The sequence below is a fragment of the Nannospalax galili genome, unplaced genomic scaffold (genome assembly GCF_000622305.1).
Source record: "Nannospalax galili isolate Female #2095 unplaced genomic scaffold, S.galili_v1.0 scaffold387, whole genome shotgun sequence".
In the NCBI taxonomy this organism is placed as follows: domain Eukaryota; kingdom Metazoa; phylum Chordata; class Mammalia; order Rodentia; family Spalacidae; genus Nannospalax; species Nannospalax galili.
The window spans coordinates 61,671-77,423 of NW_008355795.1; the positions used below are offsets into that span (position 1 = coordinate 61,671).

Here is a 15,753-nt window from a genome sequence, read left to right on the forward strand (position 1 = left end):
TTGGAGTACAGATTTTTTTTTTTTTTTATCTTTGAGATTTCCACTAAAAAGCAATATTTGATTGATTGCAATGCCACCTTCTGGCTACTAGAAAAACTTCAGCTCATGTGGGACAGACTTGGAACATGGATGCATCGCTGCGGAGTCGGAAAGACTGAACGAGGTCTCCACAGCACGAGGCTCAGAGAAGGAACAGGATCAAGATAGTAAAGCTCTCCTGTCTTAAGCCTCGTGTTTGACCGCACATCTAAGGAAAACAGCAATGGTCTTGTCTTCAGTTCACTGAAGAAACTTTCACAAAATGACAGGTGTTTCCATATCAGAGTCTGTGACCAACCCCACTCTCCTATTTGGTTTCATTTTTAAAAGTTGCATTAAAGTACTGTACACATTTGAAAGTAATGAAAAGCCTGTAATAAAAGGAACGGTCTCCCATCCTGACCCTTTGCCTCAGTTGCATCCCACAGAGACACTCTTCTGTCTCTAGTTTTAGGTCTTCTAGTTTTTAAAATGTTCTTTCAATGGGTTGCCTACTCTTATAGCCTGTGCTTTATTAACTGTAGGTAGCATCCATCAACGGCCTTCTATGGAAAACTTATTTATCTCCTTAATATCCCTCCTCCTATGTCTGAGGGTCAAATTGCTACTTTTAGATTCTCTCATACTTTTAGATTTTCAGGACTATATTAATAGTGACCCTCTACTTGTCCAACTAACTCCTGACAGTGTCTCCAAGTGCTCTTTATGCAGGAGGACGTCATCCCCACACTCTCTCTGTTTTTTTCTTTTGCACCTTACACTGTCTACATTCACTCTTCAACCTGCATGGAGTGGCTGCCTATTGTACTTGGTGAGTGCCATGCCAGGTAGAGATCCCACCTCGAAAAGAAGGTGGATGGCACTTGAGGAATGACATCTAAAGTTGACCTCTGGCGCAATTTCTCACATTTCCATTCAGTTCCAAAACTTCAACAGAATCCAGCACGTTCTTTGGGTAGATTGATATCAAGAGTTGGGCTTTGATACCGATCTGCTGTCTCCAATTTCTCACATTTCCATTCAGTTCCAAAACTTCAACAGAATCCAGCACGGTCTTTGGGTAGATTGATATCAAGAGTTGGGCTTTGATACCGATCTGCTGTCTTTCTTCACCGTCAGAACTAGATGCATTAAAATGGATTTTCCATGTAATGTTAAACTGAGGGCTAAAAGTCTTCAAGAGAACTGGTAGAGGGAATCATTAAGTAAACTAAGTCAGTAAATAAGTGCAGGTGATCCTGTGTCGGGTACATGGTACATCTCAGCATAAGCGAGCACTTTAGACAGTCCCCAGCAGGGACAAGGGCTGTAACTGTTGGAGTGTCTGTGCTCAATCACGCTGGTCTTGGCTGTGCTCTTAGTCTCCTCAGTGGAAGAGAGTTCTACAACTGAGCTTAAAACCCGTGTTCCTGGTGGGCCAAGTCCTGCGTGGAATGGAGAATTTGGCCTTTTGTGTTTTGTGTATGTAGAAGAAGAAGGAGAAACGCAGAGGGTTTCTACAAACCAGATGAAGCCCAGGCTTCACAGGGGAGCAGGTGCTGCGGGTGGTGTGGGACCTTCTCTGCCTGTTCAGCTTGGGGAAGTTGTTAACAGCATTTGGAGTACAGATTTTTTTTTTATCTTTGAGATTTCCACTAAAAAGCAATATTTGATTGATTGCAATGCCACCTTCTGGCTACTAGAAAAACTTCAGCTCATGTGGGACAGACTTGGAACATGGATGCATCGCTGCGGAGTCGGAAAGACTGAACGAGGTCTCCACAGCACGAGGCTCAGAGAAGGAACAGGATCAAGATAGTAAAGCTCTCCCGTCTTAAGCCTCGTGTTTGACTGCACATCTAAGGAAAAACAGCAATGGTCTTGTCTTCGGTTCACTGAAGAAACTTTCACAAAATGACAGGTGTTTCCATATCAGAGTCTGTGACCAACCCCACTCTCCTATTTGGTTTCATTTTTAAAAGTTGCATTAAAGTACTGTACACATTTGATTAATAGTGACCCTCTACTTGTCCAACTAACTCCTGACAGTGTCTCCAAGTGCTCTTTATGCAGGAGGATGTCATCCCCACACTCTCTCTGTTTTTTTCTTTTGCACCTTACACTGTCTACATTCACTCTTCAACCTGCATGGAGCAATTTCTCACATTTCCATTCAGTTCCAAAACTTCAACAGAATCCAGCACGTTCTTTGGGTAGATTGATATCAAGAGTTGGGCTTTGATACCGATCTGCTGTCTTTCTTCACCGTCAGAACACTGTTTTTATTTCCACACTGTTCCTGATAACAAAAATCAAACTTTGCACTAATAGCAGTATAGGATCAGCCCACACTTTAGTTTCTTTCAACATAGGGCAACACACAGCCTCTTCATGTGCACTCCACATAAAATTCTAATAACACCTTTTTTGGCTATAAATTTTATCTTGATATTTTGATGGTTAATCTTTTCAACTTGATGCAATTTAGCATCCATATGGAAGCAAATCTGTGGGCATATCTATGAGGGACTTTCTAAATTAGGATAATTTGAGGTGGGAAGGCCTACCCTAAATGTGGGAGGTTCCATTTCCTGGTTTGCCTAAAAAGGAGACAGTGATCTGGGCACCAGCATTGATCTCCCTCTGCTTCCTGACTGTGGATGCAGTGTGATGCGCTGCCTCACAGACTTCCCTACCACAGGGACATTTCCCTCAAACTGTGAGCCAAAATAAACTCCTCCTTTCTGAAACTGTTTTTGTCAGGTGTTTTTTCATGGTAGAGGCAAGTATCTAACACAATAGGCATCATCATCAGGACCACATGTTTTCGCCATCTCAATAACAAAGGGCTACCTTGCAGAGCCCCTTTCTCCGAAGACTTACCTTACAGAGCTGTGCTCCTTTTGGTCCATATAGGACCTGTGGACCACAGGCCTCTTGTGATCTTTAATCATAGTTCTAGAGCTACCAAATTTAGCAAATAAGGTGCAAAATGCCCAGTTAAATTTTAGCCTCAAATAGACAACAAAGCCATTCTTTTAATACACATGCCCATTCATGGTTTCCATATTCTGGGGTGGCTCCTGCCTTTACTGACCCCTTGTTTTGATGAAGCACATTCTCAATTACCTTCCTGAGAAAAGAGAGCACAGGTGGTAAGCTTGCTGAGTTGCTAGAAATGTCTTTTTTCTCTCATCTGATTTTCATGTCTTCGGGTTGATTGATGGTTCAGTTACATAGATTTGTGCCTTGAAAGATAATTTTCCCCTAGAAATCTGAGGATGTTGCATTCTGCATTTACAGTGTCCAAGACCAGACTGGTTCATGTGCCCCCTAGTGCTCTTTTCTTTGAAAGTCTTTTTCAATAACTTCCTCACTTTGGTTGTTCTGAAATCTTGCAATTCAACATATCTTTTTAAAAAATTTATTTTTTAAAAATTAGTGTACAAAATAGTAGGTTTCATATGGCATTTTGAGGCAAAGCTTGTTTTTGTTGATCCCCTACTAGCCTCTCCCCCCTCTATCCCCACCCCTTTGACCCCTTTCACCTCCACTTTTGTTGATCCCTTCCTGGCCTCTTCCTTGCTCTGTCCCACCCCTCTGATTCCCCGCACACACCTCTCCTGATTTCCTGTCTCATGTGTCACATTCCCTGCCCTCCCCCGCTCATCCTAAACAGCTTTCTCCTCCTGTGGTTGCCATTCTAGCTATGTAGCCTATAGGTTACTTATGGGTAATATATATACATACATATGAGCGAGAACTTGTGGTATTCGTCTTTCTGAGTCTGGGTCACCTTGTTTAATATAATGCTTTCCAGATCCATCCATTTCCCTGCAAATTCCATAGTCTTATGTTTCTATACAGCTGAATAAAACTGTATTCAACATAGGTCTTTAAAATATGCAGTTTATGTGTGTGTCCCTAAGTGTACAAGTATATTATCTGGGCGCAGGAGTCATGGAGTTCAGAAGAAGGTGTCAGATCCCCTAGAACTGGAGATATGGATGATTATGTACTGCCATGTGGGTACTAGGACCTGAAGTCCTCTGCAAGAACAGCCAGTGCTCTGACTGCTGAACCATCTCTCCAGCCCCAATCATAGGTGCTTTATAAAATTATTTTTGTTCAGTTCTTGGTGAATCATTGTGTGTCTACGTGGGCACAGTATATGTCATATGAGTATATATACATGTACACACAGGTGAACATATATGTACATGCATGTGGAGGCCAGAGGTTGATGTTAGGTTTCTTCCTGGATTACTCTCCACTTCATTTTTATGTTATTTTTAATTTCTTTATTTAATTTATAAATTTATTGTGTGTGAGTATAGTGTATGCATGCAAGTGTGTGTTTAGGTGTGCATGCCTGTGTGTGCCCCAGAGGCCAAGAGGGATACCTCCAGTCCATTTAGAGGAATTCAAGTACATCATCCACATAGTGAAAATGTGGTGTTATGCTAAAGGAACAGAGAATAAGCTGGGGCTTCTAGAGAAAAGGCATGATTGCCTTTTAAAATACAAACCAAGTAAATCTGAAAAGACCTGGGTGTCCTCCAGTTCACACCCCCACCCCCACCTTAGGCCTTTAAGGCAAGATCTCTTCCTGAACCTGGAGCTGGTGTTTCTCAGCTAGGCTGCATCCAGTAATCTTACTGTTGCCGCCAGATTCAGCCCTAGGGTCACAGGCACATGGGAGATCACACTTGTTATGTGGGTGCTGGGATCTGAACTCAGGTCCTCATGGTTGTACAGTAAGCACTCTTAACCTCTCAGCATCTCTCTAGCTCTCCACACTGGTTTGTTTTATTTATTTATTTATTTATTTATTTATTTATTTATTTATTTATTTATTTATTTTTGGTCTTTTTGAGACAGGGTCTCCCTGTAGACAGTTTGGCTTTGAACTCACAGAGATCTGCCTGCCTCTGCTTCCCAAGTGCTGGGATTAAAGGCGTGCGCCACCATGCCCAGCCATCCACATTGTTTTTTGAGACGAGGTCTCTCACTGAACCTGGAGGTCATCAGTGCAACCAGGCTGACCTGTCCCAGGAGCTCCCAGGATCTGCCTGTGTCTTACTTCCAGTGCTGGGCTTACACGTGTTTACCATGCCTCTCTTTACATGGATTCTGGGGATTCAAGCTCAGGTCCTCATGCTCAGGTGACAGGCACCTTACAGGGCCATCCCCAGACCCCTCAGCAAGTGTTTTAAATCTGAAGGACTATGGCTTTCATCAGGGGAAATTTTCTTCTGTTATTTCTTTAACCCTTTAAAACCCTGGAGGTGTTTTAGAGGACCTCTCTAGGCCCTGAACTATTTTAAATTCACCCAGAATCAACTTTTGTTTGGTACTTCTAGTCTTTTTTGTCTTCTGATCTCTGTCATGCTCTCGATAGATTATCTGTTGTTACTAAAGAGAGAAAGACGGACAGATGAATGAATTTTTGTAGCTGTTGTATCTGTACGTCTGTTTGCAATGCCTGCACTGGGCCAGTGGTGGGCCGTGGGGCTGTGAAATTCCTCCATGACCTGGTGAGAAATCAGATGTCAGGCACTGACTTTTAAAATGCTGTAATATGAAGGGCTGGAGGCTGGGGCACCAAATTTCACCAAAGCCTTTGCTGAACTCTGGAAGTTCACTCAACAGAACGGGCCCCTGTTCTTGGAAAAGTGTGGGTGTCCGGGAAAAGCACAGAACTTGGTTTATGCTGAGGATTCGTCTGCCAACCTTCAGTTCATGTCCCTGCTTTACCATGTTCCTCACTATCCACTCTGAGTGCAGATCTGGTTTCAGTCCTGTGGGTGTGTCAATCACTGAACACTCTCCTGTGTATTCTGTCCAGATGTGAGCAAATCTCCGTATCTTTAGCGCCTGCAGAGCTGGTTGTTTTTTTTTTTTTTTGGCTTTTTCTCTATTGAACTTTCATTATCTCATTTTACTGAGTCTCCAGAAGAGATAAGGACTTTAGTGCTCAGAATATCATCTTCAAACTCTAATTTGCTCTTGTTTCCGTTTTTGTAATTTCTTGGTATAAATACAACTTACGTTACATTATAGGCTCTGTCTCAAGAGCCGTCTCGAGTTGTGACCTCGCCTAAGGATCTGAGGCCCCTGAGACTTGGGGATATCAGTGAGGTTGGTAGAATGACTCGCAGATTTGTGCTTGAAAGTTCAAGAGCACCCTATAGGACCCTTGAAAACTCACTTTGGAGGTGATCTCTTTCATTCCGTGTTTGGCAACTAGCTGAAGTGGACGGCACTCATGGCTTCATTTTGGCATCAGAGGGACTTAAGGAAGACAAAGGGACCCTCTGTACCTGGTAAATAACTGGTGTTTACGAAACAGTTCAGTTTATAAACCAGCTTTGCCTTGATGCTTACTGATTTATGACTCTCAGTTGTAACTTCTAGGGGACTCTGTGGGCTGCCATGTATAGTAATTCACTCATTCACTTAGATGTGAACCACAGGCCACACGAGGCTGTGTGGAAGGGGGATTGTGTGAGTGGTGATACAGCCAAGCCGGCGCTGTGGGTCTCCGGGTGGCCCTGTGTGGACTATGAATAGGTTTACAACCAGCTGTCTGAATCATTTGAACCCGCTGAGAAACCAACATGAAGCGGGTTGACTTTTCTCCGGTCATTGCCTCCATAGCCTCTCCCATCTCGCTTCCTTGGTCTGCTGTCGCAGGAAGACCTTGTAGCTTTTCAGACACTGTTCACTGTTAGCAGCCTAGTGTGGTCTAGATTAAGCATTTCAATGTCACTTCTTCCTTCCCTCTGCGTAGCTTTGACCCAATAAAGGAGCTTTTTTCTTCCTTTCTGGTTCTGGCTCTTTCCTCATATTGTGAAGGATGAGTGTCTGGTTTTTTGATAGTCATTGCCACGGTGCCAATGTGGCTGTCATTGCACTGGAGACACAACTGATAGGCTATCAATACCCACTTTGGGGTGGGCATCTATACTCCACCTCTCTTATGAGGAACAGGGGAAACCTTACTGCACAGTTCTTTGATGTGAGATGCCAGAGGGCTCTGCTCCCCTCCTTCGATTCTGTTCCTGCTGGTTCCCCTCCAGTCTCTCTTGGTGACAAAGTACCACCAGGAAGGCCCAAGCCCGTTTACTTGAGTCGGAGTCTTGCCATGACAGGCCGCCACGCGCCGCTTTCTGCTCTGTGGTCCACTTTGAGCTCTCTTGTGGTTTTGTTTCTACCTCCTCAACTAGGCTGAGAAACAGGTCTTCCGCAGTAGAGGTGATCCATTGCAAAAAGGCATGCTGGGCCACCATTCCGGTGAAGGTCTCCGTCAGGGGCTCTCAAAGCTCTATCTTTTGATGTTGGGAGGAAGGGAGGGAAGCTCCCTTAGCTCTGCTCCAACTTTCCTCTCCAGTCCTCCTCCTTCCCACCATTTATGCTCAGGTGACAAGGGCAGGAAGTGGGTGGAGGTGAGGTTATGAGCTAGCTGAGATTTCTTACCGAGGGCTTCCTACATATTTAGATTTGGACCATACTGAATCAGTAGGAAAAGCATAGCTCAAGAGCTCTTTGTACCTTTCATGCTATGTATGGTAGCACAGTTAGCCTGACAAGGTTTGAGGAAACTTTCTTCTTAAGTAGTTGAGGCTATGGTCTTTATGGGGTTTTGATTTCTTTGGTTTGGTTTGGGTTTTGAGGCATGATCTCTCATAGCCTGGGGGGGGGGTAATCAAAATTGCTATGTAGCTGAGGACAACCTTGAATTTCTGATCCTCTTGCCTTCATCTCCCAGTCCTGAGATTGCTGGTACCATCACACCCACGTTATGGGATCCTGGGAGTCAAACCCAAGACTTCCTGCATGCTAGGTAGGCAAGTACTCTACCAACTGAGCTACATCCCCGGCCCCAGGGCTGTGATTCTTAAGACGTACTTTAGAGAACAGCAATTTCTGAATGCACTGGGGAGCTTAGAGGAAAGAATTCTAATCCCTCAGTCTGTATCCAGATACTTGGGGCCTTGGGAGTTGAGGAGAAGTCAGGAATCTGAATTTGCGATCAGCACTCCATCTTTTTCTTCCCATACTGAAGTTGGATGCTTAAATTCAGTACACAGTATCTTAGATCCTTTCCTTCCCCTTGTGAAGTAGGTTAGGCTGGTATTATCTTCATTTTACTAATGAGCAAATTGAAATTCAAAAGAGAATGTCAAGCAACAAGGTAATATTCCATTGAAAATACTGTATTGACTCCCACTGATTACTGTTTTCAACAGAAAGTATCATGTTATTTTTTTTTAGATTACCAATGTAATACATGTTTATGTTTAGGAAACCCATAAGGGCATAAAATTAAATGAATAAATATAACCCCAACATTTAGCTATAATTTCTTTTTGTATATCATTTATGATACTTGCTTCCATAAAGTCAAATCATATTTTAGCACTCTTTAGCAAGCTGCTGTCTAAAATGAATGTCTTATTAATGTCTCCATTCATTAAACATGTTCATCAACTTTATTTCCAATGGCAATGTAATCTTCCACTTTATCATGTACAATTTTGCATTTAGCCAGTCCCTTGCTGATGGACAATTTGTTACAACTTTTTATAATTACAGAAAGATGCTTTGATCATTAGGCAACCTGATGGGGATTTGGGGAACGTGTTGCAGCTGTCTACAGAAAACGAAGCCAATTTTTAAAAGCAGCGTGTTAAAATGCTTGTGGTCTGACATTTCCTAGAACGTTCCCACAATCACTGAAGAGATTTTTTATGCTGTTTTCTTTTTCTTTTAACAGGAATAAGCCCGTTTTGTTTTACTTTAACCTGTTCAGATGTACGAATCCCTCCATGATGTTAAGGCTGCACTGCCCCACCACACAGGTAAGGGAAGGAGAGATGGTTTGCTGCTGCTACTAACAGTCCCTAACACTTCTGAATGAAAGAGTGCAGAAATTCCATTTTAAGTTTGTGCATGTATGGTGGGAAGACACAAGCATGATCTCATGTTCATACAACAAAACCAAGCAGAGATGAATCACTGCAGAGTTACTGAGGAACAGCGATTATCTTATCTAACCGTTTACTTTTATAAATAACTGGGGCCCTGCAAGGTTGATACACATTCTTAACATCAGTACCTTCTGTATCTAATAAATGCTAGCAGGCAGTGACTTGACACAACCGTGTTGACCCTATGACAGCACAGGGCAGATGTTTGTGGCCAGTGGACTGCTGTCCTCTAGGCCCCTTCCATCTAGTGGGTCTGCCTTCCCTTAAGTGCTCCTGGTCACTTGCATCTAGTCTCCTGAAGGACGCAGAGTGCGTGAATAAAGCAACCTGCTCGCAAAAGCGGGATCAGCGGAGTTGCACACGGCAACTCTACCCCACAGTGATGGAGATAAATTAGTTGTATATAGTCAGACCTCATGCAAGGAGGAAGGACTTGAAGCCGTGTCAGTGTGAGCCCAGGGTACAGGACATGAAGCACAGATATCAGTGGACGGTTAGTTGTATCCTCTCTCCTTTCCCCTCCAGCCTCCACATCATCCTTCCTCCCAAAGGGGAGGCCAGAGTCCCATATGACACTGTCTTTAACTCAGAGTCCAAGATCTATGAGAGATTCAGGATTCCCTCCATCATGTCCTGAAATGAAGTGCTCAGTGGGAAATGGACAGGAAAATTAAAACATAGATCCCATTCAAAAGGACAAATGATAATACATAGCAGTCTTTAGCGCATGGTGATAGAAAAAATACCTTTTAAAAGGACCAATAAGTCACTTTATTAAAATAGCTGACTGGGGCTTCTGCCTCCATTCCTGGCTCAATATGGATGAAAGTGATTTGCTTAGCAATCTCAGAGGGCCTATCTAAATGAATGAATCATTTGAGAATGCTCATCTGAGAACAATCCAGCATCTTAGAACCTTCGCCACAAGGTTTTTTTTCTTATTATGATTTTCAACATCTTAGCAGTGGTGAGGACTGGCCTTCAATCTTAGATTCTTTTCCTTTGAGACGCTGATCAATTTAGCACAGACCTCCAGAGATACCACCTTGTGTCTGGTGAGGGTAATTCTGACTTAGTGAGTGCCTACTCTTTCTTTTGTATCTTAGGAGTTTGATAGTTTGATGACTTGGATATATTTTAATTCCTTTACCTTGTTTGCTCATCTGTGTCTGTAGTAAAAGCAACGTTCTTAGATTCTTCCGTGTCTGTCTCTCTTGTATAAGAGTTGCTTTCAAGGCCGGCTTAGTTGGCTTGAATTATTTCAGTTGTATTTGTCTTAAAGGGTCTTTCTTTCTCCGCTAATTTTGAAAGATAATTTTGCTGGATAAAGTAATCTTGGTTGACCGTTCTTTACTCTGATGGCTTCATGGATGAATGGATGGATGGACGGATGGACGGATGGATGGATGGATGGACGGATGGACGGACGGATGGATGGACGGATGGACGGACAGACAGACAGTTTCATTTCATCCTTTCCTGATTTTGTGCATTTATGCTGAGAAGTCTGGCTTTGGGAAGTGTGCATGTAGGGACTGTCACTTTCAATATATATAATTTGTTCTGTAGTGTTAGCTTTTAACTATAATGTAATGTGGACAGATTCTTTTCTGGTCATTTCTATTTGGGGATCTCAAGGGCGCCTGTACTTAGAAGTCTATAGCTTTCCCTAGTTTTGGAAAACCACCCACTATTATTGTATTGAATAGTATTTTGTGACTTTCCTTTCCATCCCGGCTCCCTTTTCTTTTCTTTTCTTTTCTTTTCTCTTCTCTTCTCTTCTCTTTTCTTTTCTTTTCTTTCTTTTGGTCTTTTTGAGACAGGGTCTCCCTGTAGCCCCAGCTGGCCTGGAGCTCACTGTGCTCCTTTCTTCACCACATGGATTCATGGGTCTTGTTGCTTGATCGTGTCCTCAGAGTCCTTGAAAGTTGTGGTCATGCCTATTTTTTCCAGATTGATGTCGGAATATAGTGTTTCCTTGACGTTGTCTTCTACTTTGGTTTTCTTCACGACTTAATCTCTGGCCATGCTTTTATCTACTGAGTTTTCCATTTCTAACATTTCTGTTTGTTTGTGTTTTCAAAATCTCGGTTTCCTCCCTGAATTCCTCCTCTGTTGGTGACTTACTCGTCCAGGCTGTGACTTGACTTTATCCGTTTGTTCAAGCCCTCCTCATGGTCCTTTACCAAAGAGACTTTCCCATTTCTTGCCTGGTGTCCCTACCAGTTCAGGGTCTTTGGACTCACTTATTGAGGAGTTGTGATCTTTCGGAAGGGCTTTGCCTTGTTTTTGTGTTTCTTGTGTTCCCACATTTTGACTAGTATATCTGTGGGGGAAAATCTCTCTTCTAAGCTTATTTTGGAGGGTACTACTCAGAGGAGAGAAAACAAACTCCATAGCAACAATAACACCAAGCCAACAACTTTACCACCAATACACATAGAATGGAAAACTACAAAACATAATGGAGACTAGGCTCTGACACTAAAATTAAGATTAAATAATAATAAATGAATGAAATAAAGAAAGGTGCCTAGGAGAGGGAAAACAGAAGTCAAGATTAAATATAAATAAAGAATAATAAGAAGACGGTGATAGGCAGAGAAAGGGCAAGAGGTAAAATTTGATTACAAAATAAAGATAAAATAGGCAAATATAATTAGATAAAGATAAGGAGTGAAAAAATAAGAAATATTTTTAAATGAAGTAAAAACAATACCAAAAATACAATAGAAAAAAATGACTAAAAATAAAAAGATGTCCTGCCTTCCTCTGGGCCCTCTGATCCTGGAATCTGTCAGGTGAAGGGTGGTTGTCTGTAACTTTAGTCTGTGATCTTTTCTGTCATGTACCTGGTGCTGTGTGCAAGCTGGGTGCTGGCGCAGTTAAGAGTCAAGTGTCTGTCTCAGGGCAGCATTGACTCTAGAAGCTTCCCTTCTCTGCCTACCAGGAGTGCCTGATGGCTTCACTGAGCTCAGTGGCCTGTGAAGTTCTAAAAGGCTCACTGCCTCCCCAGTCTGTGCTTCTAGCACAGTTGATCTAGCAGCTGAGAGGTGTTGCTCCAGTAAGGTGAACAGCGGGGAAACACACACACAGAGCAGGGGGACCTAGAGAATCCAGACTCTGCCTCCTGGCCCCACTGCTTTTAGACGCTGCTCAGCACTGAAGCAACCTGTGGCAGAGGACAGCTACAGAGTGAGGGCCTTGCTAGACCTGGACCAAGAGCGCCCAGCCTGTTTCAACAGGGCCTGCGTACCCTTGGCCGTCTGCTCTCTGTACTTGGGTAATACTGGCCATTTGCTGTTCTTTGAAGGATGCAGGCCAGCCAGTGCCTCTGAACCTTTATTTTGTCTTCTCCTTCTCCAGAGTACTTCTCCTTCAGAAAGATACATGATTTGGATAACAAGTACGCAAATCTTTCTGTAAATGCCATCTTCCTAGTCAGATCTGTATGTGCAGGTATGTGTGAAGATGTGTGTGCATGTGTGTGAATGAAAGGCCAGAGGGTGACTTTGAGTGTTTCTCCTCTGTTTCTCTGCACCTTGTTTTGTAAGACAGGGTTTCTCACAGAACCTGATTTGGCTATACTAGAGGGCCAGGGAGCTCTGGGGGTCCTCTGGTCTCTGCTTCCCTAGCACTGAGCTCACAGATGTGCTGCTGCTGGGAATCCAAACCCAGATCCTCATGCATGTGCACTGCCTGCTGGGCCACCTCCCCAGCCCAAGACCTTCCTGTTTAAAACTGGGCTTTCACCCAGCCGCCTCTCACTCTGGGGCCTCTTCTCTAAGCTTTCATAGCATTTCCCTGTTTTATAAGGAACATTTTGCCTGTACTTTGCGCTCTCCTCATCTCAGAAGGCAGAGAGCTTGAAAGTAGAGACTCTCCTGTTTTGTTCTCCAGTATGTTCCCAGCACAGACAGCATCGCAGAGTAGGTGATCAATAAATATTTATGGAATGAATGAATGAATGAACATCTTCCTACTTTGAGGTAACAAGCTTTACCACTGAACCATACTGATTACAGTTCTTTAGTGAAACAAAAGGACATGTTGTTTCTTATGTTTCGTAGATAGCTTACTAGGTCATCTTTTCACATAGCAAATACAGTGTTTGAATCTTCATGCAACTTTCTCGCAGCCATCAAACCCTTATCGAATCACTGTTAAACTTTCCTGACTTGATGATGCAGGAATAGTGATAAAGAACTAGATTCACAGTGCCCCGTGTGGTTCAGAGTAGCACAGCTCGTCTGCGATTTTTTTTTTTTTTTTTCCTTCAACCGTGCAGCATCTAGTCAGCCAGGCAGCGGTGGATCTAGAGCTATATTTTACGCATTGTGATTTTGACAGCTGCCAACATGATCCAAACATGTGTCACAAGTACTTGAAGGACAGTCTTTGATCGACTAGGGTAGCCAACCTCAGTGTGACCTTCTTCGTCGGCTAATTATATGTTGATTGCTATTAATCAGCACTGTATTTGAAATGAACAGATTGGTCTGATGGAGGGAAAGACTAAAGATCAGTTGCTATGTTGATTATTTTTAAAGCTCATTTGTGTTGAATGATATTTGATGCGATTCTCTTTAATAAACTCGTTTTGCCATCTTAATTTCCTTCTTTTTTAAAAAACGATTTTACTTATTAATTTTAGTTTATGAGTGTATTGCTTGCATGCATGTATGTGTACCCATGCCACACAGTACCCACAGAGGTCAGAAGAGGGCACTGGGTTCCCTGGAACTGGAGTTAGGATGGTTGTTAGCTGTCATGTGGGTGCTGGGACTCAAACCTGGGTCCTCTGCAGAAGCAGCCAGTGCTCTTACTGCTGAGCCATCTCTCCAGCCAATTGCTTTCTTTTATGTGTTATATACCCAACACTTTTATGTGTCTAGAACAAATTGTGCATGTATTTGTTAAGTGTAGAATGTGGACTCCAAAGCCGTGCCGGTCACTATATGAAGCCCATGAAAACATTTGCTCTTCAAGTTCACTTTAGTAAATCCACTGAAATGTATCCAACAGGGGGACTAGTTCAGTTGTCTTTCAACCTCTTATGAGCAAAATGTCAAAGCTAAAACGTCTATGAGCTATCTCTAATGTGTTAATGATTTGTCCAGCTTAAGTCCAGTCAGAATGAACCTTTCATATTCATATTGATGATATTGACCTCCTTACAAAATGCGTGAGCACTTTGGATGCTGTCAATGCCCCTATATACAGTTCTTCAACTGTGGGACCTCTAGCATGTCTGAGAGAGAGGAGAGGAGAGGAGAGGAGAGGAGAGGTCAGCTATGTATTTGGTTCAAGACTGGCCTGGTTTATATGAGACCCTGCCTAAAAAAAAGAAAGAAAGAAAAAGAAGAGAAAAAGAGAGAGAGAGGAGAGAAACTAGAGCTCATCATTACCATGAAAGTATAAAATAAATGTTGAAAACTTAAAAAAAGAATAATTATCAAAGATTGAGTGCAGATGGTAGAAAAGGTTAGGTCTGGAGGATTCTATGATGGAGCTGAACTGACAGATGCGCAGAAGTTGACAGCTCACATGGCTCACAATGGCTTTTCTTTTAAAAAAATTATAAACAAAATAAAACCAACAGAGCATACTGTCCCTGCTGTCTTCTAATGGAATCACTATGTAGACTGCGTTTGCTTCCTGGTGGCTCCATGGATCTTCCCTGATAAGCCCCAGGTTCATTACCGTGGAACAAATGCTTAGGGAGACCTCTTTTCCCATGTCTAGACGGTGTTGGTGAAAGACTTCAGTAGTGCTTAATGGTGGTAGATTTCTGGACTCTTATTACTCCTGTGGTGATGAGCTCTGACTGTGTTTTCAAGATTGTGGAAAATTCAATGTTACAGATGGTTGTTCTTGGCATACATTATCAATATACAGAACATCTCAAAACTATTACAATCATATGGTAAACAAAGCAAGATTCTAATCCTGACTATGCATGAACTAGACAAAATTAATCTTGAATTATACACTTATCAACTAGTTCACATAGTCATGGGAAACGTCTTTATATTAAAAGAGCATCAGAGGGCTGAGGTGATGACTCACTGGTTAAGAGTGCTTGCTGCTCTTGCAGAGAGGTTCAGTCCCCAACACCCATGTCAGGAGTCTCACAACTGCCTATAACTCCAGCTCAAGGAGATCTGACGCTCTCTCCTGACCCCTGTGGGGTGCCTGCATGCGTGTGCACAGATCAACACCTGTGTACACACATACATAATAAAAGTAAATCTTTAAAAATTAAAAATATTTTTATTGATTCAGGAATTTTATACAGTGTATTTCTCAGAGCTGCCACACTTTCACCCCCGTATTTCTAACCCCAGTTCACGCCCTCCACTGTAATGTGTGTCTTCTTTTTTGGGAGGGGATTAATGGGCTTGTGTATTTTAATTTTTTAAAAAATAATTTATTGAGAATTTCATACATGCATATAAGGTGTTTTGATCAACTCCCTCCCCTCCATCTCCTCCCATATCTCCCCATCACTTTTTTCTGGTAACTTCTTGTGCTCTTTCTTCTTCTCTTTTTTTTTAATGGAGCTTTTGGCTACTCTAACATCCCGCCCTCTGAAGAGGGGACCCTAAAATCTTTTAAGGATTAGATACTTTTGTGATTTTTGGCCTTTGGAACAGAGGATGTTGCTAAGAGGCCCAAGGACATTTTGACTTTTAGCCCAGAAACTGGCTACTTTTCTTTGGGGTCTTTTTACCCCAGCAGC

At 42.6% G+C, this 15,753-nt stretch overlaps 1 protein-coding gene across 1 annotated transcript in view; it reads left to right on the forward strand.

Annotated features, from left to right (window-relative positions):
- The window catches only part of Slc44a5 (solute carrier family 44 member 5), a 132,002-nt gene that overhangs the window by 58,656 nt on the left and 57,593 nt on the right, over positions 1–15,753 (forward strand). The window contains exon 5 of the mRNA XM_017803341.1: positions 8,798–8,882. Coding sequence (XP_017658830.1) covers positions 8,798–8,882 — 85 coding nt within the window. The remainder of the gene's footprint in view (positions 1–8,797; positions 8,883–15,753) is intronic.